This window comes from Manis pentadactyla, chromosome 3 (genome assembly GCF_030020395.1).
Source record: "Manis pentadactyla isolate mManPen7 chromosome 3, mManPen7.hap1, whole genome shotgun sequence".
In the NCBI taxonomy this organism is placed as follows: Eukaryota; Metazoa; Chordata; class Mammalia; order Pholidota; family Manidae; genus Manis; species Manis pentadactyla.
In genome coordinates this window covers 146,695,618-146,720,836 of record NC_080021.1, presented here as the reverse complement: position 1 = coordinate 146,720,836, position 25,219 = coordinate 146,695,618, and the positions used below count along the sequence as shown (strand labels likewise).

General features: G+C 32.5%; 1 protein-coding gene across 5 annotated transcripts in view; it reads left to right on the top strand.

The window, feature by feature from the left end:
• The window catches only part of VPS13A (vacuolar protein sorting 13 homolog A), a 236,372-nt gene that overhangs the window by 161,363 nt on the left and 49,790 nt on the right, over positions 1 to 25,219 (top strand). For all 5 annotated transcript variants that reach the window (XM_036893494.2, XM_057498558.1, XM_036893497.2 and 2 more), the window contains 9 exons: positions 6,424 to 6,706; positions 8,711 to 9,106; positions 9,367 to 9,471; positions 9,594 to 9,740; positions 13,240 to 13,368; positions 13,789 to 13,922; positions 15,955 to 16,084; positions 21,620 to 21,852; positions 24,934 to 25,087. In XM_036893494.2, coding sequence (XP_036749389.2) covers positions 6,424 to 6,706; positions 8,711 to 9,106; positions 9,367 to 9,471; positions 9,594 to 9,740; positions 13,240 to 13,368; positions 13,789 to 13,922; positions 15,955 to 16,084; positions 21,620 to 21,852; positions 24,934 to 25,087 — 1,711 coding nt within the window. The remainder of the gene's footprint in view (positions 1 to 6,423; positions 6,707 to 8,710; positions 9,107 to 9,366; positions 9,472 to 9,593; positions 9,741 to 13,239; positions 13,369 to 13,788; positions 13,923 to 15,954; positions 16,085 to 21,619; positions 21,853 to 24,933; positions 25,088 to 25,219) is intronic.

Genomic DNA, 25,219 nt, shown 5'->3' with positions numbered 1-25,219 from the left:
CTTTTGGTGGAAAATGAGGGTTTTCCCTGTATAATATCATGTCAACTGCAAATAGTAACAATTTAAATTCTTCCTTACTAATTTGGATGCCTTTTATTTCTTTGTCTTTTTGCCTAATCGTTTTGGGTAGGACTTCTACTACTATGTTGAATAAAAGTGATGAGTAGGCTTGACTATATTGTTCCTGATCTTACCAGAAAAGCTTCAGATTTTCACCATTGAGTATATTAGCTGTGGGTTTGTCATATATGGCTTTCATTATGCTGAGGTAGATTCTCTCTATACTCACATTGTTGAGAGTTCTTATCGTGAACAGATGCTGAATTTTGTCAAATGCTTTTTCTGCATCTGTTAAGTATATGGCTTTCATCCTTCCTTTGGTTAAAGTAGTGTGTCACGTGGAATGATTTGTGGATATTCAACCATCCTTGCTTCCCTGGAACAAATCCCACTCGGTTATGGTGAATGTTTTAATGTATTTTTGAATTCTGTATGCTAATATTTTAATGAATATTCTTACATCTGTGTTAATCAGGGAAATTAGTGTGTAGTTTTCTTCTTTTTATAGTCTTTTTATCTTTTGGTATTAGAGTGATGCTGGCCTTAAAGGATGAATTTGGAAGTTTTCCCTCTTCAGTGTTTCTGAGTAGTTTTAGAAGGATAGGTATTAACTCTTCTTTCATTATTTGGTAGAATTCACCTGTGAATCCATCTTTCTTCAACATTTGCTTGCTGGGAGTTTTTTCCTTACCTATTCAATTTCTTCTTCATTCAGTCTTGGGAGATTGCATGTTTCTAGGAGTTTATCTATTCTAGGTTGTCCAATTTGTTAGCATATAATTTTTCATAGGAATCTCTTATAATCATTTGTATTGCCATGGCGTCAGTTGTCACTTCTCTTTAATTTCTGATTTTATTTATTTGAGCCCTCTTTTTTTCTTGGTAAGTCTAGCTTAAGTTTGTCAACTTTATCTTTTCAAAGGACCAGGTATTTGATTGATCTTAGTATTGCTTTTTTAGTCTCTATTTCATTTATTCCCCTGTTTTTATTATTCCTTCCTTCTATTAATTTGGGCTAAGTTTGTTCTTCTTTTTCTAGTTCCTTTAAGTGTAAAGTTAGGTTGTTTGAGTGTTTCTTCTTTCTTGAGATAGGCCTGTATTGCTGTAAACTTCCCTCTGAGAATTACTTTTGCTGCTTCCCAAAGATTTGAGACATTGTGTTTCTGTTTTCATTAGTCTCCAAGTATTTTTTTATTTACTCTTTTATTTCTTCATTTACACTTTGGTTGTTTAGTAGCATGCTATTTAGCCTCCACCTCTTTGTGTTTTTGTTTTTTCCTGTAACTGATGTTCACTCATAATTGTAGTCAGAAAAGATGCTAAATATGATAACATCTTTTTAAATTTATTAAGAGTTCTGTTGTGGCCTAACATGATCTATCCTGGAGAATGTTCCATGTGCCCTTGAAAAAAAATGTGTTACTATGCTGCTTTTGGAAGGAATACTCTGTATATATGTTAATTCCATCTGGTCTAATATGTTGTTGAAAGCCACTGTTTCCTTGTTGGTACTCTGCATGATCTATCCACTGATGTAAGTGGAGTGTTAAAAGTGCCCTGCTATTTATTATATGCAATTTCTGCTTTATGTCTGTTAATATTTGCTTGATATATTTAGATGCTCATGTTTGAGTGCAGATGTTTACAATTATTATATCTTCTTGCTGGATTGAACCCTTTCTTAATATGTAATGCCCTTATTTGTCTCTTACAATATTTGCCCTTTAGTCTCATTACCTATTCATTTTCTAATTACCTATACATTTTCCTGTTACTAGCAATTTGTTCAGATTTTCTATTTCTTGATTTAACATTGCTACGACAGTTTTTTTTTTTTCATTTCCATTTGCATGAAATTTTTTTCCAACCCTTCACTTTCTGTTTGTGTGTATTTAGGTCTGAAATGAGTCTCTTATAGGCAAGCATATACATGGGCCTTGTTTTTTATCCATTTAATCACCCTGTGTCTTTTGATTGGAACATCTAGTCCTTTTACATTTAGAATATTAACAGGTGTGTACTTATTGCCATTTTGTTAAATGTTTTCTGTCTGTTTTTGTAGTTCCCCTCTGATCCTTTCTTCTTGCTGTCTGTGTAATAACGATCTATTATGTTATGCTGATACTCCTTTCTCTTTATTTTTTGGGTATCATACATTTTTTGTTTGTAGTTACCATGAGTTTCATATATGACCTCTCATATATATAGCAGTCTGTGTTAAGTTGATGGTCACTTAAGTTCATATACATTCTAACAGCACTATATTTTTCACTCCATCTCCTCCATGTTTTAGAATATGATGTCTTATTTTACTCCTTTTAATTTAGTGATTGCCTTAACTTTTACACATGATTAGCAACATTTTTCTTTTAATTGTCATGCTAACTGAAAGTGATTGATATTACCTTTACTATAAGTTTGCTTTTACCAGTATAGTTTTTTCCCCTGCATAAGTTTCTTGCTTGAAGTTAGGACCTTTTTCTCTGAAAGAAGTCCCTTTTAATGTTTAGGGCTGATTTAGCACTGGTGAAGTCCTTTATGTTTATCTGTGAAACTGTCTCTCTCCTTCATTTCAGAATGGTAATCTTGCCAGGTAGCGAATTCTTGGTTACAGGTTTTTCTCTTTCAGCACTTTGGATATATCATGCCACTCACTCCATTCTGGCCTGTGGAGTTTTTGCTGAATAATCAGCTGATAGCCTTGCCTGTGACTTGTTGCTTTTGCTACTTTTAAGATTCTCCCTTTATCTTTGATCTTTAACATTTTAACTATTGTGTGTTTTGGTGTCAGTTTCCTTGGGTTCATCTAGTTTGGGTCTCTCTGTCATTCCTCAATCTGCACATTTTTGCCTTGCCCAGGTTAGGGAAGTCTTCTGTTATTGTTTCTTCAGATAAGTTTTTCCATTCCTTTTTCCTTTTTCTTTTTGGACTCCTATAATGCCAATGTTAGTATGTTTGATGTTTTTCCAAATGGTCCTTAACCTTCCCTCATTTCTTTTCATTCTCTTTTCTTCCTGCTAGTCAGTTTGAGTGCTTTCTAGTATTCTGTCTTCTAGATTGCTGCTCTGTTTTTTCTGCATCCTCTAATCTGTATTGATTACATCTAGCTTATTTTTCATTTCATTTATTGTATTATTCATGTCTGATTGGTTCTCTTTTTCATATATATATTTTCTTTCTCTTTGTTGAAGTCCTCTGTGAGTTCATTCACTCTTCTCCCAAGTCTGTTGAGCACCTTTATAAGCATTACTTTGAAGCTCTTATTGGGTAGATTGTTTAATCCATTTCATTTAGTTCCTTTTTGAAGTTTTGTCTTGTTCTTTTGTTTGGAGCATATTCTTCAGTCTACTCATTTTGTTTGATTTTCTGTGTTCATTTCTATGAATTAGGTGAAGGGACTACCTCTCCTAGTCTTGAAGGAGTGGCCATATGTGGGAACATCCCCTAGGTAGATTGTGAGTGCCTGTTGGCCGGGGGCATGCCAAAGGGGATTTTAGGTAAATGTTGCATGGTGTTCCCTTGGTGGCATTGATGGATCTTTGGTAGATTCTTTTGTGTGTTGGTGGGAGCAGGTTGGCCACGTCAAAGTGCACCAGGAACTGTTCTGTGCCTCCGGACCTTGCTTTCATCAGCACTGTCAACGTGTGGGGGGGAGTGTGAACAACAGGACTCCCTACCACCTCCAGCCCTGAGAGTTCTGGCAGTTGCCCCACCATTTGGTGAATGCTTTTGCTCTAAAAATTAGCTTCCTTCACTCCCACTCTAGTTGCCCTTTAAACCACTTTTGTGTGTGTGTGTGTGTGTGTGTGTGTGTGTGTGTGTGTACCCTAGGGCAGGAGAATCTACCCACAGGTCCCTCAGTAATATCCCTCCCTATTGCAGGTCATAGTATTGAGATGAGATCTATTCTGCCATTACAGTACCTCCCTCTCTCCTATCATTTTTTGTGTGGGCTTTCTATCGCTTGTGCAAAAGGTGTTCATTTAGCCTTCTGTTCTACCTCAGGAGAAATGGCTCTGTATGTAAGTATAAATACATTGTGTACATGGGAGGAGGTAAGCTCAGGCATTTTATACTCTGCCATCTTGGACCTTCCTTGTAAGATATGTTTAAAAATTTCTGTGAAGAACTTTAAATCCATTTTGTTCTTAGATAATAAAAGTTAATGCCATTCTGCTTGTTAATTTTATAATAAATTATTACTATGTATTTTGTGACTGTTCATAAGAGAGAAAACTTAAGCCATTAGAGTATCTTCACACCATTTTGTTCAAGGCTAAATTTTAATTTGTTAAATGGAAGTTAATCAGTCTTATTTAGAATTTTCAGTGACTAGTTTTAATCCAATGCTTAGATGTTGGTATACTTAAATTTAAGTTGTGATACCTTGAACTAGCAAATGGCTATCTTTCCCTAAAAAATTTTAAATAAAATGGCTCTTTAACTCATTTAATAAATATTTATCAAGTGCTTTGTTGTATATAGGCACTACTGAAGTATAACAAGATGGACTGTTCTCCTTGGGAGATAATATTATGTAAATATGGAAGAAGACAGTGGGTTATGGAGAGTTACAGAAAGAGTTATAGTTGCAGGAAACTACGGAAACCAAAGAAGGGATTAACAGTTGATTCATTGGAGAGGTATAAGAATTACAGGTAAAATATAATGTGTAGCTTAGCAGGTAAGGGCAATCTTTAGTTGAAAGAATTTCATGAACAAAGATAAGGAGGCAAGGGAACACAGCATTTATATATGTCTGCAAATAGTTGTGGCTCGATTGTGGTGTATGTTGGAAGATGAAATTTGAATGCTTGTTTAGGTTCATGTTGAGGTAGTTGTTCTCTCACTTTTTTGCCCCCATTATATAAATTTGATCTCCATCTTAAAAATCAGCTGTTTCTTTCTTCCTCCCTCAAGACATTTGGTGTTCTTTTGTTACAAGACCATTCACCCCATCAGTTCTTTTCTTCCAGAACTCTCACCATTGATCTTCTTTCTCTCATGTTTTCTCCTTGTTCATTTCTTAAACTTTCTTTAATCTTGCCTTTTTCTCTAGTACAGGTCTTCTCTTCAGAATGAAGCTTTTGGAGAAAATTGTCACCTCTGCAAAACACTACATCCAGTCTAGAAAGAGTTTACCACACTCTAATGTCCTCAATCTACTGTGTACATGTGTTTTTTTGTATGAATCACAGCACACTAGGTTACTTTCAGCATTATATTTCCCACATGATTGGGATCTCTCTAAGAATGTAAATGACTTACTTGTTCATTTCCAGTTTTACCTTCTTATTAGTAAAAGATGCAACAAATGTTTTGAGTGTATTACATTAGTTTAAATTTGGAGAAAATTAAGTTTTTATAATAAGAATGGAAAATAATGAAAATTACAGAGAAAGTATAGAAGCAGAGTAGGTTAAATCTGATAACTGACTTGACAAATAATATATCTGTGTCAGAGGAGAATAAAGCATCTAATATTTCATAGTTCAGAGTGTCGGTAGCTGGAAGTTCCTGAAAAAGGACACAGAGAAGTGGGTAAGGAGGGTTCAGAGTTCAGTATAGCAAATTTAGGCACCGTCAGACATGATTACATAAATATGTAGTAAATAATTAAAATTTCCCGACTAGAGTTTAGGAAAATAATCAGGGCTGGAGCGAGTATCAATAGTATCAATATTGTTGCAATCATATGTGATTGGTTTTACAAGTATAAAAATATTTATAGTTGGACATAGCTTCAGTTTAAGAAACTACAGTTGAAATGTGAACAGAGAATGAGATATTTAAATATAAGAATTATATGTAACTCCTAATAATTTTGTCACTATCTTCTTTCAACCATTTCTGCAACTATGTTCAGTGTTTTAGTAGTTAAGTATTGAAAGCTTTCATTTGATTAACCTTGTAAAGCTAATGATTAATTTTTTTCTATAGAATTTTTTTAAGTTCATGCATTCATTTGTGTGATATGTACCTCCTATTAGGACAGCGTATCCAGGAAAGCCAACATCTTTAAGTTAAATATTTAAGTCACAGATAGTTGTATGTGTTTGTTTGCTTTGTATGTATGACCTATATGATTATGAATTTTCTGTAGGGAACCAGTTACTATCTTGTTAACTTACTTTTAAGACAGTAAGTTTTTAAGAAAAATATTTTCTTCTTAAAAGCCAAATAACTTTATTAATTTCCAAAAAGTTAAGATGAAAACATTTTTCTATCTTACCTATCTCTAAGAAAAATGTAGAAGTATAAAAATGTATTACAGTAGTATAAAGGGGGGTAATTTCATTGTTCCAAATCTATAATCATGTAATTTGATATCTTTTAAAGTGTATTGTTTAATCTTTTATACAGATCACTACTTTCTCTAAAGCCAGAAGATGAGGACTATGAAATGTGTGAAGGAATTGACTTCGAAGAAATTATAAAAAATGATGGCACTTTTCTAAAGAAAACATGTAGATCTATAAACCCTTCCAAGAAACCATTTATCATTAATGTTGTTCCTGAAAAAGATAATTTGACATCTCTGTCAGTGTATTCAGAAGACAGTTGGGACTTACCATACATAATGCATTTGTGGCCACCTATCCTACTCCGAAATCTTCTTCCTTATAAAATTGCTTATTATATAGAGGTATTCTGAAAATTTTTTAATGCCTTTTAATTTTGTAGCTTTATTTATTTTAAATTATGAACAATAAAACAATGTTTTAAAATTCTAATAAAAAGTATAGGTGGTACAGATATTCTTTAGATGGAAAAGAAATGTTTCAATCATGTATATATATATATATGTTTTTTTTCTGCTGACTTATCTTAGAAATCTGGCTAATAAGTGGAGTATAATTGTATGCACAAATGTGATATGCCATTTTAAAAATTTTTTATGAAAGTAATACATATTTCTATTAAAAAATTTAGAAAATAAATAATAATTGTGTATAATCACATCACTATAAGGTAGCACTTGAGATGAACATACTGTTTCAGATTTAGAATAGTATATATTTTTAAATCTTTTTCATGCTTGCATATTTCATATATATTTAAAAGATGGATACTAACTTTGAAACAAATATGAGAATGAGTATTAAAATAATATTAGAATTATATAATAGCACATGTTATTATATAGTACTAATTATATAATAATAATAATATTAAAATAATAGCCAAATAGTTAAATGGAAAAAAGTTGCTATATTATTCTCTTGCTAGTTCTCTAAAGTGATTCTATGCCCTATAAAGATGCTTTTCTTCTTTTAAATACTCTTTATTTTAACAGATTACATGTGATTCCTTCCTGTTAATCTAACAGGAATCTCTCTTTAAGATTTTACATGTATATTCCATTTGCCATGCTTATCAAATATAAGAAACGAGTTTTTCATTGTAGTATATTACTAATTTTATTTTAGTGTATTAAATATTAATTATTTGGATTTACTATATGTTTACACTCATTTTTGGTTGGGGGGAAGTTAATATATCTATGGTTTACGAATGTCTGTTCCTCCGTATGGTTGGCCGATACAGTAGTCAAGGATTTGTGCTTTGCTGTCAGATAGATTTGATATTGAATCTAACTCTATTACTGCTAGCTGCTGTATGTCTTTAGGCAAGTTATATTATATTTCTAAATCATTTATACTCCTAGACTATAAAATAGGGATAATAACTAAACCTGCATTACTGGAATATGGGAAAATCAAATTAGATTATGTATGTAAAAGGACTTCTTAGCGTAGTGTCTGACATGATTGCCATTTATTTACCTCTAGCACCACCACCAACCACTACTATTCTGTTTGTGGAATATTAATTAATATGTCAACTATCAATAACTTACATTATTTTTGCTTTAAATAATTTAAAGTCTTAAGATGAAGAAATTCCTATGTTATAACAACAGGAAGGAACCAGGTTAGAGATCCTGGAAAAACTGGTGAGATATCCAGATGTACTGTACTATCTACGTTCCATTCTCATAGAACTTTTCATTTGATGCTTTTAGGATTCACATTCTTTTCACTAGGTTCCAAAGGATATGATATATTTTTAGAAAGACAGTTCAGCTATGGTATGAAAAAAAGAGGATTGTAAGGGACAAGAGGAGTTAGGATACTCTTAAAGTGAGAGGTCACACTTTATAATGAAAGTGTGGGTGGAGAGAAACAGTTTTGAGACATACATAAGATGCAGTATAAACAATGATTAGAAATGGGTGAAGAGGGACTGTTAAAAATCAAGAAAGGGAGTAGTAGGGATTCCTTATTTTGGATTACCATCAGTTTTCTCAAATTTTGTTTATGATTTTGTGGTTTTTCAAAACTAAAATCAATTAAGATATAAAGTTTTTTATGTTTTACTCATTGTAGTGTTTTATAATGTTCATTAGTTTCAGCAAGTTTCGCATTATTTTGTCCTCACAATAGTTCTTTGACCATTTTATAAATATGGCAGCAAATTTCAAAAAATTTACAACTTTTACACAGCAGATTAGAGCTTGAATATAAGTCTTCTAACTTGTTCTGAAAGAGGTATTTAAAAAACAATATGTAAAGCATTTGGAATCATTAAATAGACTTTTTTGGCACATTCTGAAACATTTAAAAATTTACTCTTTTTTTTATTACAGGGGATTGAACATACAGTTTTTACTCTAAATGAAGGATGTACAGCCCAGATTTGTACTGTACAGTTGGATAAAGCCAGGCTACATTTAAAATTACTTGATTATCTTAATCATGATTGGAAAAGTGAATATCATATAAAACCTAATCAACAAGATATTAGTTTCATCAATTTTACCTGTGATACAGAAATAGAAAAGACTGATTTAGATATTGCTATCCATATGACTTACAATACTGGCCAGACAGTTGTGGCATTTCATAGTCCTTATTGGATGGTCAATAAAACTGGTCGAATGTTACAGTATAAAGCAGATGGAATTCATCGAAAGCATCCACCTAATTATAAAAAGCCAGTTCTCTTTTCTTTTCAGCCAAAGAACTTTTTTAATAATAATAAGGTATGTAAGGATTTTTTTAACTTTCAGTCTTCTTTATTTATCATTCCCTTTTAGTTTTTAGAGCTTTGAAGAATAAAATATTATGAAACAGGCAGAAATAACATTCTGTAAATATTTGAGGTTTAAAAGATTAGAATTTCGTTTTGGGAAAGGTTTAATGCATAAGAATATAATATTTATGAATTAGAAAAATTTTATCTATTTAGGTAGGAATTTTTAAATGTAACTAAATTTTAATATACTTGAAATCTTTTCCCTAGGTTCAGCTTATGGTAACTGATAGTGAATTGTCAGATCAGTTTTCAATTGATACTGTTGGTAGTCATGGAGCTGTTAAATGTAAAGGCCTGCAAATGGAATATCAAGTGAGTTCATGCCATGCTTATCAATAGACTTTTGTTTAAACAGTGTCTATGGACTATGTAATTTTTATAAGGGTGTTAAAACAATGTAGCACTTTTTTGAAATGTTAATCTGCTTTCCTTAGGTTGGTGTCACTATAGACCTCAGCAGTTTCAACATTACCAGAATTGTGACATTTACCCCCTTTTATATGATTGAAAACAAAAGCAAGTATCATGTATCAGTGGCTGAAGAAGGAAATGATAAATGGCTCTCTCTTGATTTGGAGCAGGTATGTAGATGAATTTCAAAAACATACCTCTTTGGATTTTCATTTTCCTTGAAGTTAGGTTCCTGACATCACTATGTAATACTTTAACTCTCCCACCCCAACTTCATTTTATTTCAGTTCCAGGAACATCTAACGAGCATTTATTTGTACGAGGTTCTAGATATTATTAAAAACTGAGCCTTGCTGTCTAGGAATACATTGCTTGATACGGGAGATAGGCGTTTTAACAGTTATTAACCAAACAGGGTTAAATACAGCAGTAGAAGACTAGATAAGATACACGTGCAGCAGAGAGAAGGAAATGTTCCAGGAAGCTATTAGGAATCCTGTTAACAGAGTAAGTTAAAGCAGTAATTTTAAGATCATACTGATTTAGGAATGAAATCTTGGTTTTACTCTATCTTTAGCTATTAGACCTCTGGATAAGAGCTTTCTGAAAGACTGTCTGAGGCTGATAGAATATTTTACTTTTAAAGAAATTTTATTATTAATATGTTAGGATTATAAGAGAAGCATTTGCTGTTTTTATGCAGTATTCCTTCTTACTTTTAAACCATCCTGCTGGAGTCATTCTTCTTGAAGTATATCCTTTAGAATTTTCCTTAGAGCTTATTTTGGAGGTAAATACCATCAATTTGTGTTTATCCATAAAAGTTCTTATCATTATCTAACTTACAATAATTTTTCTTGACAGTTCTATTTTTTCTCAACATGTTGTAGATTTTATCCTCTATTTTCTGGCTTCTGTTTTTGTTGAAAATTCTGTGATTCTGTCTTCTCTTTGGATGTGTTCTTTCATCTTAGCTACCTTCATGGATTTTCTTCTTTGATGTTCTTTACTCGTACTATTTGTCTAAATGTGAATTCCTTTTATATATCCTGCTTGAGATGCTTTACTCTTCTAGATCTGTGGATTAATGCATTTTATACTTTCTGTAAAGTTTGCAATTCTTGTCTCTTTAAATATTGCCTCTCCTCCATTCTTCATTTCCTCTTGGGCCTTTAATCAGACATACTTTTGACCTTCATATTCTGTCTTTAATGTCTCAGTATCTTTTTCATATTTTCCATCTTTAGTGTAACTTTCTTTGCTATATTCAGGATAAATTGTGTGTGTGTGTGTGTGTGTGTGTGTGTATCTTCAGAAATATCCACTTTTACTTTGTCTAAACTGCTATTTAAAATTTCAGCTGAGTTTTTTAATTTGAATAATTATTTCATTTTTAGAAATTCTACCTTTTTTCAAGTGTGCCTGTTCATTCAATCTTTCAACAAGTAGTTACTGTGTACTCTTTATGTGCCTTGTGATACATCTGTTAAAACCACAAGTCCCTGTCCTCATATTGTTTACATTCCAACAGAGGTGTGAGGAAACATTAATAATATCATAATCAATTAGTAAATATATAGTGTGTTTAAAGGTGACAAGTCTAATGGGAAAGGAAATAAGATAGGCTAAGTAGTGTTAAGAGTCCTAATAAGCAAGAGATAGGTCAAAGATAGGACTCACTGAAGTCTCATTTTGAAGAAACTTGAAGGTAATGTGAGAGAGAGCAATTGTCAAGAGCTCATCTGAACTAGAGCTGAGATGCCAGATGTTTTTAACCTGAAGCTGGACTCCTCAGCAATGCAGATATCTGGAGAAAGACCATTAGAGACAAAAGGATCAGCTAGAGAGTATGTGCCATAAAGTGGGAGAGTATTTGGCATGTTTGAGGAATAGCAGAAGGTGGCCAGTATTACTGGAAAAGGAAAAGTAATAGAAATCAGTACAGTACTGAAGGTTATATTTTGCAGAACTTTGTGAACCACTGCAAGGATTTTAGCTTTTGCTCTGAGTGAAATGGAGAGCTGTTGGTGGGTTTCGAATAGTGATTATATATAATAGGCTTTCAATAAATATTTGTTGAATGAATATATGATTTGTTTTTGCAAATGTTCCATGCATGCTCATTAAGTCTATGTGTTCTTGGTGTGTTGGATGGAGCTCTCTGTATAGATTTAGATGCTAAAGTTACAGTTCCAGCTATGTTTTGCTTTATGTATTTTCCAGGTTTTTCTTTTTCCATACTTTTATTTACAACATAAAGTCTTGATTTATGTGTCTATTGCAGATAACATTGTTGGGTCTTATCTTTAAAAACCTAATCTGTAGCTTCTCTGAATAGTTTATATTTACTTTAATTGCAAATATACCTGCATAACTTACTTTTTATTTTACTTTCTCTGTTTCTTTTTGTTTTCAATCTCAGCTTTTCTTAAGATAAATTTTTTTTTGCTAGTTTAAAATTTTTACATTTTGATTTCAGCTTCCAGTGATCAACCTTGATTAACTAAGATGCATACTCATGATTATTACCTATGTTGAATTATTAAACTTATCTGTATCTCTATTTCCCTAATTCAAAAGACAAATACTTCAGCACTTTCTCTAGTCTTAAGAGGTGGAGCACTTAACTCCTTAAACTTATACAGTATAGATCCCTAAATATAAAACATACATTTTAAGCCAAGACTACCAGGAAATAGTCTTGGGGAAATTTAGAAAGCATATCATTTTTAGTATTCTCAGTTCCCTGTCTCTCAGATAGGTGCCTGCTAGGTTGCAAGAAGCCTGGAGTTGGGAACATTCTAAGTTTCTTATAGCCTTAGCCATGGCTCATCTCTAGTTCTATTAATTACCTTTTATGGTTGAATAAAACTGACTTTAATAAGCTAAGGTACATGACTCTAACAACCAGGTTCTGCTGTAATGATGCAGGTCATAAGGTGACCCATATCACCACACATGAACAGCCTCATTGAAATATGTGAAGTCACCGATCTGGTCTGGACCTCTCACTAAGCCAGAGTATATGTAATAGTTTACAGACAAGACTGGCCCTCTGTTTCTGTCCTGGAAGCTCTCGTTTCTTTGTTTCCTGCTCCTGTTGGGTCTTCTTTCTGGTGCACTGGCCATCTTCTATTCTTTTAGTTTGATTTCCTGATCACTGATGTCCATGTTAAGATTTTGAGCCTATTTCCTAGTTAAAACTTTAGATATTTCTTCTAATTTGTTACCCTTATTTGACTTCCAGGACTCTATACTTAATACATATCCTGATTCAACATTTGTGTCTACTTTCACTACTGTTTAATTACCAAATGATGCCCACTACTTGATTATAATTTTTAGTAACTGAATGTACCCTTGTTTTAAACTGATCACTTGCTTCTCAACTCAGTTCACCTTATTTGGTGATTCTTCAACCCTCTGTAGATCTGGACCACATTAAAGTCTCTTTGCTAGCACTCTGCCTATCATAGTTCTTCAAATTACTCCGCATTACTGCTAATATGCACAGTGCCCACAAGTGGCAACCTATCTCAAAGGTGACTAAAGCTGTGGAGGTAGGCAACCCAGTAACCAGAGCAGTGTTAAAAGAGATTAATTTTAAATGTACTCTGATGGACTTACCAAATGATGAAGGTCTTTATAATGAAATCTTACATGTTTTAGTATATCCCCTTTTGGCCTGAGGATGCTTCTAATAAACTTCTTATTCAAGTTGAAAGAAGTGAAGACCCTCCCAAAAAGATACATTTTAACAAGCAAGAAAATTGTATTTTATTGCGTCTGGATAATGAGGTAAGTGATTAGTGTGTGTGTGTGTGTGTGTGTGTGTGTGTGTGTGAGATTGGAGAAGCTAAAACATGCTTACTAGTATTTTTTTGCACCAAATAATTATCCCTGATGATTTTTTTCTTATGAAAAACGAACAAACATTTCTTTTTCTAAAGGGAAAAAATGCTAAAAGGAAACAGACATAAAACAATTATTATACAGAAAGTTGGTTGGAGTGCATAGAATTCAAATTCCACATCTGGAATTTGACTCACCTGTATACAGTGATTGGGATTCACGGTTTCCCAGACATGCAGTAGAAAATCCTGAGTTGATTTCTGAATCATCAAAAAATGTATTAAGTCATGAATCATTATTAAATGTTATTCATTACGACTTGGAAAATTATCAGATTAGAGAATATTTTCTTTTCCTTTTTTCTAGCTTGGAGGTATTATAGCAGAGGTTAATTTGGCTGAGCATTCTACAGTTATCACATTTTCAGATTATCATGATGGAGCAGCTACATTCCTGTTAATTAATCACACCAAGGATGACATTGTTCAATATAAGCAAAGGTAAGAAGATTATCACAATTACAGTATCACCTGATTTTAGCAGTCTTGGTGATGAGACACTGATTTTATGACTTCTTAAGAATATAAACAGTGGTAATGGCATTGTAGTTATGTAAAACAATGTCCTCATTTTTTTAGAAGGTATACTGAAGTATGTAGGGTTAAAACTGACTTGATATCTATAATTTATGTTGTATATGCAATATAATAGGTATTTATAATATATGTTATATATATAGATATCTATAATATATGTTATACATATAATATATGTTATATATATATGTTATATATGCAATATAATTGACATATATAACATACATTGGTTTCAGGTGTACAACATCGTTTTTTATTTGTATTGCAAAATGAGTAAGTCATTAATATGCATCACCAAACATAGTTACAAATTTTATTGTGATGAGAATGTTTACCCTCTTAGCTACTTTCAGATATACAATTCAGTATTGCTAACTCTAGTCACCATGCTGTGGATTACATCCCTGTGACTGATTTATTTTATAACTGGAAATTTGTACCTTTTGACCACCTTCCCCGTTTTGTCCACATCCAGTCACTGTCTTTGGCAACCATCAGTCCTTCCTCTATCTATCTATGTGTTCAGGTTTTTTTGTTGTTTTCTTTTTTGTGTTTCTGCTTTTTTTAGATGCCACATATAAGTGATGTCATATGGTATTTGTGTTTCTCTTATTTCACTTACAATAATGTACTTAAGACCCATCCATGTTGTTGCAGATGGCAAGATTACCTTTTTTTTATGGCTGAATGATACTCCTTTGTGTGTGTGTGTGTGTGTATCACATTTTCTTCATCCATCCATCCATCCATCCATCCATTAGTGGACACTTAGGTTGTTCCCATATCTTGATTATTATAAGTAATGATGCAGTGAACATGCATCTTTCTTTTTGAGTTAGTGTTTTCATTTCCTTTGGGTAAATATCCAGAAGTTGAATTGCTGGATCATATGGTAGTTGTATTTTTAATTTTTTGAGGAACCTTCATATTGTTTTCTGTAGTGGCTGCACCAATTTACATTCCCACCAACAGTGCCACCTATGTTCCCTTTTCTCCACATCCTCATCGACAAGTTATTCTTGTCTTTCTGAAGAGCCATTCTAACAGGTGTGAGATGATACCTCATTGTGGTTTTAATTTGCATTTCCCTGGTGATTAGTGATATAATTTAGTTTTAAATGCTTCAAAAAAAGAATAATGGAAGAACTGAAGCAAGTATGGCAAAAGCTTGATGATTGTGGAATCTGATAAGGAAAATACCAGGGTTTATCATAACTTCGTTGAAATCTTTCATATTTTTAATGAACATAGTGTAAATAAATATTGAAACTTCAGATATTTTTCAAACAATCGATGCCTTCTTGTTGAGGTATGGGAAAAGGGCTGCTACATTTTTAAGCTTCCCTAAAGACCATCTTTAAACCCTGATATTTTAAGACTACTCTTAACATCATGTGTTTCGATTTGCTGTGATTCTAATACATAGCATCCTCCTAGTACCACTATGGCTTATGTAACTTTCTGTTCTTCTTATGGTCCCTAGCTGTCTTGAATTTATTTTGTCTTCTTTTTTGTTTGTTTGATAGCTTAGAGGTATGTCCTGTGTGTTACAAGTTTTAAAAATAATTGAGTTCTATTGTTTTTGCTAGAATGAGCAATACTTAGAAAAGGGTGACCAATTCAATTCTTAAATTTAGTATAGATAAGATAATTAGAATAATTTTCTTCCATAATTTGTATTAAAACAAAAGTTGACAAAGTACTTTCAAAGACCTGAAGATCTTTATTTCTTAAAATAAATAATTTCCTTGAAATATTTTCATTATCTTCTTAGAAAACCTCTTTTTCATTGTATAAAGAAAAAGTTTCAGCCTACTCTTATCAGAACTATCACAAATCTCAGGTAATGGACTCAGAGTTAACGTGTTATTTTGGATTCTTTGTATACTCATTTACTTGCACTTAATTTAAAGCATATTTTTATTCTTTATGTCAGTTCTATGAATGAAATAGAAGATTCCCTCCCTCCTGGAAAAGCTGTATTTTATACATGGGCTGATCCAGTGGGCTCTAGAAAGCTGACGTGGAAATGCGGAAAATGTCATGGTGAAGTAACACAAAAGGATGTATGTATTGGGTGTATTGGGTATTCTCAGCAGCCTTTCTTTTTTTTAAGGTATTCTCTTTCAGCCTTGCTAGTTTTAAGGCCTGTTTTGTGTTTACACTTCTAAAAAACATTGCCAAAGATTTTAAAAACAGTATTCAAACTTCAGCTTAGCCAAGAATGCTTAAAACCAGAAGTAGTCTTATTTTGTCACATCATTATTGGCTTCTATTATTATGTTGTATAGTGTATAGTGTAAATTGTTGTTAGACAGGTGCCTTCAGCATTCATCTCATAAACAGATATATTCTCTGCATTGCCAGTCATCTTAGGTCAGTTTAGCTTCTGTGAGGAACATTTAGGCGTCTGCTAATTAAAGAATTCGTTTCTGGATTGCAAGCTGCTATTGATTTTTTTTTTTACAATGATTAAGTTACATGTAAACATTTTCCAGTAACATTTTAAATGGCTTTCAGAAATTATTTTATTGAAGTTTTACTAGTCTTTCACAATACATCTTAATTTGAGCCCTATTCCAATGTATTTTATTCTTACCACTAATTATTATTTCTTCCTATCAGTAGGCCAGTAGTTCTCTCACTCCCATTTTGGAGGAGAAACTGAACATGAGTCTTGCATCTGTCTTCATCAAGAATATTGGTCTGTAATTTTCCCTTTTTTGCAGTGTAATTGTCTAGGTTGTTATCAGGGTGATGCTGGCCTCCAGAATGAACTTGGAAGCTTTCCTTCTTCAGTGTTTTGAAATAGTTGGACAAGGATAGATATTACTCCTCTTTCAGTATTTGGTAGAGTTCTCCATCTCTCCATGTGAAACCATCTGGTCCTGGACTTTTCTTTTCTGGGAGTTTTTTTGATGACCTATTCATTTTGTTCTAGTAATTTTTTCAGATTTTCTACTTCTTCCTGGTTCAGTCTCAGCAGATTGCATGTTTCTAGGAATTTATCCATTTCTTCTAGGTTGTCCAGTTTGTTAGCATGTAATTTTCATGGTAATCTCTCATAATTCTTTGTATTTCTGTGGTGTCATTGTCACCTCTCTTTCATTTCTGATTGTATTTGAGTCATCTCTTTCTTGATGAGTCTAGTTCATGGTTTATCAATTTTATCTTCTCAAAGAATCAGTTCTTGGTTTCACTGGTCTTTTGTATTGTTTTTTGAGTCTCTATTTCAATTATTTCCACTCTAATCTTTATTATTTCCTCCCATCTGCTAACTTGGGCTTTGTTCCTCTTTTCCTAATCCTTTAGGTGTAATGTAATGTTAGACTGAGCTTTTTCTTGTGTCTTGAGGTAGGTCTGTATCACTGTAAACTACCCTCTTACAAGTGTTTTTGCTGCGTAACTCGGGTTTTGAACCTGTGTGTTTCTATTTTCATTAGTTTCCAAGTTTTTTTTACTCTTTATTGACACTTTAGTTGTTTTTAGTAGCATGTTGTTTAGCCTCCACCTGTGTGTTTTTCTCCCACTTTTTTCTTGTAATTGATTCCCAATTTCATACTGTTGTGGTCAGAAAAGATTCTCGGTATGATTTCAGTCTTCTTAAATTTATTGAGATTTGTTTTGTGGCATAAAATGTGATCTATTCTGGAGAATGTTCCTTGTGCACTTGAAAAGAATGTGTATTCTGCTGTTTTTGGATGGAATGTTCTGTATGTATGTATCTAAGTCCATCTTGTCTAATGTATTGTTCAGAGCCACTATTGCTGCTGTATTAATTTTTCTGTTTTGAATAATTTATCCATTGTAACCGGTGCATGAAAGTTCCTTGCTATTATTATTGTCAGTTTCTCCCTGTATGTCTGTTAATATCGATGTATATATTTGGGGCTCCTCTGTTGAGTGCATAGATATTTGTAATTGTTATTATTTTCTTGCTAGGTTGAACTCATAATCATTGTGTGATGTCCTTCTTTGTGTTATCAATTTTGTTTGATATAAGTATTAACTTACTCACTTTTTTTTTTTCTTTTCCATTTGCAGAGACTATATTTCCATCACTTCAGTTTCACTGTTTGTCTTTTAGTCTGCAAGGAGTCTTCTGTAGGCAGCATATAGCTGGTTCTTTTTTTTTTTTAATCCATTTGGTCACCCTATGGCTTCTGATTGTTGCTTTTAGTTCTTTAACATTTAGAGTAATTAGGATTGGTATGTACTTATTGCCATTTTTCTAAGTGTTTCCTTGTTTTTGTAATTGTCCTCTGACCTTTCTTCCTTTGCTCTTTTTCCTTAGGTGTGATGCCTTTAGTGTTATGCTGAGATTCCTTTCTCTTTATTTTTTGTGTATCTATTATAGATTTTTGGTTTGTGGTTCCCATGACTCATATATGACATTCTGTGTATTGATCTATGTCAAATTGATGGTCACGTCAGGTTGAACACATTCTAACAGCACTATATTTTTAACTCCCCCTCCTCCATGTTTGGAGTATGATGTTTTATTATGTCTTTTTTACAATAGACATTTTTGACTTAATAAAACCTGCAGTAAATTAGTACTTGTACTACTCCCAGTAATGTAAGGACTTTAGAACTAACTCCATTTACCTCCAGCTTATATCACTGTTGTATATTTTATTAATGAATGTATCTTAAATCTCATAAGAAATATTATTACTATTTTCTAAAATTAATATTCCACATAAATTTACCAACATATTTCTGCTTTTGCCATTTTTCATTCCTGCCTACATCTCCATGTTTCTATTTGGGTTTACTTTTCTTCGCTGTTGTATATTCTAACATGAGTCTACAGCTGATGAGTTCTCTGTCAGTTTTATTTGTCCAGAAATGTCTTTATTTTGCCCTTTTTTTGTGGGGTACTTCTTCTGGATGTTAAGTTTCAGGTTGTCACTCTTTTTTTCTCTTCACCATAGGACGCCACCATTATGTAAATGTTAGATGTTTTCATCATGTCCCTTATGACTTTTATGCAGCCTCGTTTTTTTATGAGAGTTCTATATTACTCAATCCTTTTCTTTCCATCCGTCAGTATGGATATTTTCTTATCCCTGTCTTTCATTATACTTATCTTGCTGTGTCTAATCTGCTCTTAAAATCATCTGTTGAATTCTTAATTTTAGTTATTGAAATCATCAGTTCTAGATTTTCTATTATGGAAATTTTTTATCTAAAACTCTTCATCTTGTTCTGTAATTCCTTGAATATATTAGTTATAAGTTAAAAGGTTTAAAACTTCTTGATAATTCCAATAAGAGAAAAAGCTGGATAAAATATAAAAAGGATATTCCAGCATAGATATTTTTATATTTTCTCTTCTACAGTTTTCACTCAAATCTATTCTCTATGCATGTTGATTTTTGACTGTGTGCTGGATGTAGTATATAAAAATGTCAAGAGATAATATGAGGCCCTGTATAATGTTTCTTTTCTTTGGAGAGGATATGGTTTTTACCTTTGTCAGGCAGCTGGTTTATTTAGGGAGCATCTACTTTAATCCAAAGTGAGAGTGAAATGATTTGAAACCTGGTCTTCAGTCCTTGTGAGGACCAGTAAACTTCCAGTTCACCCTGGTACCTGCAACTTTGGGGACTCAACTAAAAGTCTAAGCTGTTGACGACTCCTTTTTTTGTATGCCCTGTGTTCCAATTTTGGTCCTTCCATTTCCATGATGCTACTCAATATTTTTCTGATTTTCTTAACCTTTCATTATTTGCTTCTACTTTTAGAGTTGGCAGTTGACTTTTGGAGAAAACAACTCTAAACATGAAATTTGCTCTTATCAGCTTTCCTTCTCTGTCAGATCTTGACGCCATTAATTTTCACTGCCTTAGTAGCTTTACTGTCTTTTCAGACTGGTGTTTTCCTTTTTATATTTTGTCCAGCTTTTGTCCTTAGCAAGAGAATTAATTGGTCTGATACCACCTCGTCATCAACTGCCAGAGCAGAAACTCCTGATATCTTTTTTAAATTAAACTTTTTAGCATATAGGAGTGTAATGTAATGTCATTTTGTGTATTGATTTTGTGTCCAGAAAACTCAGTGAATTATCTTATTAACATTATTTGCTTTTTATTTTTCTGTATGGACAGTCATGGCACTTACCCTAACCCTAACCCTAACCCTAATCCTAACACAAATAATGAGAGTTTTACCTCTTCTTCTTCAGTCCGTAACATCTTTCATTTATTTTTGCCTCACTGGACTGACTACAATCTCTATATACTTTTGGATAAATTTTTGGATGTTTGCAGATGATCTTTTGCCTATGTCTGATCTTAAATTATATACCTTCAACATTTCACCTTTAAATGTGATCTTTGCTGAATTTTTTTTTTTTAATTTTGGAGAGTCTGAAAAGGCTAAAGAACTTCTCATCTACTCATTGTTTGCCAAAAATTTTGATTATGACTGGATATTGAATTTTACAAAGTGTTTTCTCTCACAGAGGTACTATTTTATTTGTGTAACATTCCTATCTTGTTTCAGGAATCCATTTTGGATCACTTTTTACCAGTGGTTTATTTCCTCCTGTAGAATTTCCTTGAGTTAGTCTCTCTTGATGGAGAAATTTAGTAGTTTTTATCTGTCTTAGGGCATCTTTAGTTTTATACTTTTCTTCAATGAAGGATCATTTTTTTTGCTGAGTCATGAATTCTGGATTGAGTTATTTTCTTTTAGCATATTAGTGGTACTTTTTCATTGTCTTCCAGTGTTACTTGTGATATTCAGTGTAGGTTGTTTTTTTTTTTTAATGTATTTGATAGGGCTGCCTGTAATTGACCTAACAACTTTTATATTTTTCATTCTTACTAGATTTATCTAGGAAAACAGATTTTATTTTAATATGAAAATAATCTTATTTGGTCTGTTAATTAGTACTTTTGCATATATATATCATAATGACAGTTGAATTTATAAAGATAAATCTGAAGTCCACTGCAAAGGATTGGGAAAACTTCAGAATTATTTGGAAATTAGTTTCCTTGTTTCTCAATTCGATGTATTTTATTTTAGAAAGTATTATAAGTAGCATGATTATTTCTAGATACTGATTTTATGGTAACAACTCCCAGTTTTTAATTTCAGTGGTTTATATAAATTCTATGGTTTAATGGCTAATATCCATGCTTTGTAGAAATGCAACTGAGGTATTAGATATTTTTAGCCTATTAAAAAAACTCAGCTCTGTAAGAAAATGAAAATTTCTGAACTTTTAACTTATGTCACATTGTTTAATATTAGAATAAAACAGAAAAAATACTACTTTCTGTTATTGATTAGCCTACAAAGGAAGACTATTTAATTAGATTTTATTATGATGATAAAATAGAAGAACAATTGACCTGTCTTCTTTGACTGATAGCTTTATAATAATAGTGGCAGAAGCTAACATCAAATGATTTTAATTACTTAAATTTCCAAATGTTAGACAAATATTAATTCATTTATTTTTTTTAACCCTATGAAGGGACATGCCATTACTATTCTCTCATTTTTCAAATATGGAATCTAGGTTTATGTTGTTTCAGATCAAGCCCTAATTTCTTATTTTTTGGTGTTTTTTTTTTTTTTTTAAGGACATGATGACACCTATAAATTTGGGGAAAGAGACCATTTATTTAGTTTCATTCTTTGAAGGCTTACAACGCATTATTTTATTCACGGAAGATCCAAGGGTATTTAAAGTGACATATGAAAGTGAGAAAGTGGAGTTGGCAGAGCAAGAAATTGTGTTGGCATTACAAGATGTTGGAATTTCTCTCGTCAACAATTACACAAAGCAAGAAGTAGCCTATATTGGCATTACAAGGTTAGATGCATTAAAATCTGAGTAAAATTTGAAGATCAGTTCTTAATCATTAAGAATGGTGATTGTAAAATCTAAAATACTATAGTCTAAATTTGTCTTGGCTATTCATTGATACTAACGTAATGCTAATTTAAAAGAGTATTTGAGGGTTTTTTTTTTTTGCCTTTTGCAATAAAGATAAAAATCAAATTTATAAATCTCATTATGTTCTTGGTTGTCTAGCTCTCTAAAAAATTAGATTTATTCACCTTATCAAAAGTATACTTTATTTATTTAACATCTCATAAGGAAATGTTTAATTGTTCATTACCACTTACCACAGTGCAGGATACACTGTAGATTCTCCATAAATAGTTGTTGGAGGAATAAAAACAACCACTTACTAATTTGACCCTGGAACTTTAAGATCTAATAAGGTAGCCCTGTATTTATCATTCCTTGTATAAGTCATCATCAGTAAAATTACTTTCTTTCCCTTTTGCTTTTAATATTTCTATTCATAAATACTTAAATTAATTTATATATATTAGTGCCTAATTTGAGAGCATTTCTAGTTTCCAGTCCGTATAACCAAGATAATGTAGTTTTAATCTTCATACTTAAGTTAAACTCTCAAATAAATAGTATATTAAAGATGTATGATACAGATTTAATTTGTTTTCCTATGTAAATTCATCTAGAAATGCCTTGCCTTCTCATCGGGAATCCATGCCATTTAAAAAGGAATATTAAGAACTATTTTCTTTGATATTTGTATTGTTCTCAAAAAATGTGTTCATTATTTAAACAAAAAGGTCAAATGGACCACAAATTTTAAGCCTGTTAAACTTATTATTATTATATGCTATCTCCTATGCTAAGTGATGTGATTGCAAAGGGGTACATAGTTCCTACCTTTCTGTTTATTAAGTGAATATAAATGTTAGAAGGAATAAACAAATAGAAGACTTAAATAACTCATATTTTTATTTACTACAGTGAAGTAATTTTAGGATATGGATAGATTTTTTTTTTTATTCTGTATATGTCTTTCAGCAATTTTTCAGCAAATTAGATTTGTTCCTTTCTCTCTCTCTCTGTCTCCCAGATTACTGCTTTACACCTTGTCTCTTTAAACCCCCATTCTCTCTCCAGCTCACTGCCTTTCATCTATTTAAGAGAGAAATTTGAAACAAGCAAAAGAACACTACCAGAAACCTACTCCTCAGTAGCAAAACTGGCTACCCACCCACATTTCTTATCTACATACTATGCAGACATACTTTCCCAGAGTTACTACAGATATATGTGTTCCTATTTAAACATATTTTTCTACTTTTGCACTAATTCCATTTCCTCTTACTTTCTTGAGATACTGATCCAGCAATTTTCTTCTTTTCTCGCCTACGTCAACAATTTTAGCTCTGTTGGATTGTTCCCATCAGTGTTATTTCTCTCAAAAAATTTCTCTGGAGTCCTTCCCTGCTGCCAATTTCTTTGCTTCCCTTTATAGCCAAGCTCCCCAAAAGTAATGTCTATTACAAAATAGTTTAATATATTCACTATCTCCAATTTTTTTTACCCATTTTTTTCTTTAACCACTCCAAGATGATAAAATAAAAGAACAATTGACCTGTCTTCTTTGACTGATAGGATTTTGCAGTCTACATACCATGAAACTGGTCTTGTCAAGCTCACCAGAGACCTAAGTACCAGGTCCAGTGTACAATGACCAGTGCTCATGTTTCTTAAGTTGGTAAGATTAAGATCCCTCCTTGACTTGACTTCCAGGATACCTCACCATCTTGCTTTTTCTTTCTATCCCAACATTTTCAGTCTCATTTTTTGGCTCCTTATCTTCTCATCTCCTTAGTATTGGGTGCCCTGAGGCTCTTAGACCATAGTCCTCTTCTCTTCTCTTTCAGTGTTATGATTTCAAATATCACATGTATGCCAAAAGTCTCTAGAAAAATATCTTTAGGAAGACAACTACTTATACAAAATCTCTACTCAGATATCTAAGAGACTTTTTAAACTTCATATGTGTGAAAACAAACTCCTGATCACCTCCTACCAAACTTGCTTTGCCTTTGGAGTTAATGACAGTACATCCTTCTGGTTGTTCAGGCCAAAAATTTTGGAATTATCTTCATTCTTTTTATCTCACACCCCACATCTAATCCATCTACAAGTTCTATGCTGGCTCTGCTTTCAAAATAAGCATAGAACTTGACCACTTTTCACTGCCTCATTGTTACCAACCTAGGCAGAGACATTACCATTTCTTTCTTGACCTACTGCATTAAACTCCTAAAGTGTTTGCCTGTTTCTAGCCTTCATCCCCTTTTGTCTTTCCCTCATCCCAACACACAGTGTATTCTTAACAAAGCTTAATAAGTTAGATCATGCTGCTAATCTTCTCATAATCTTTCAGTGGTTCCTCATCTCAGAATAAAACTCAAAGTCCTTACAATATCCTACAAGGCTTTATATTATTTGGCCTCCTATTATCTGTCTTTCTTCTTCTTCTACTCTTAATGTGTTCCAGGCATGGCAGCCTGTTCGCACTTCTTCATACACTCCAGGTGTGCTCTGCTTTTGAAGTCTTTGCTCTAGCTGGTCCCACTCCCTGAAACGTTCTTTTGTTGTCTGCTGGATAACCATCACCTCCTTTAAGGTGGCTCAAAATCACCCTTTCAGTGAGGCCCCTGTTGACCACTCTATTTTAATATTGCAACTCCTATCATTTTGCATATCCCAATACTCTAGATCCACTTTACCCTTTCTACGTTTTCTTCTTTTAAAAGCATTTTCACCCCCTATTATATTAAAATATACTAATTTAGTATTTATTGTCTGTTACTCAGCTAAAATAAAACTCCAGAATGACAGATGTTCATTAATTTTCCCTACCACCTGAATAGTGCTAGTATAAAAGTTTTCCATGTTTTGGCTAATTGAATTCATGTTTTAAAACTTGTAATGTGCTTGCTTATAACTGAGATATTCCAGAATTTTACTGGTTTTATAATTTGTGTAATAAACCAGTTACAATGAAAATGTTTGTAAATTAGTACCATGATTTTTGCTTTCATGTGTAAGTTCTGATGTGGTCTGGGAGACAAAACCTAAGAAGAAGGCAAGATGGAAACCCATGAGTGTAAAGCACACTGAGAAGTTAGAGAAAGAATTTAAGGAATATACTGAATCTTCACCTTCAGATGATAAGGTTATTGAGTTGGACCCTGATGTTCCGGTAATACTTTTAAGTATTAATGTGAAGTTTTAATTTTTATCTGTTGTAATTAAATGAATCACATGTGAATTTCTAAGGAAAGTCTGGTTTCCTTACAAAACAATAAATCCTATTATACATGCTTTATAAACT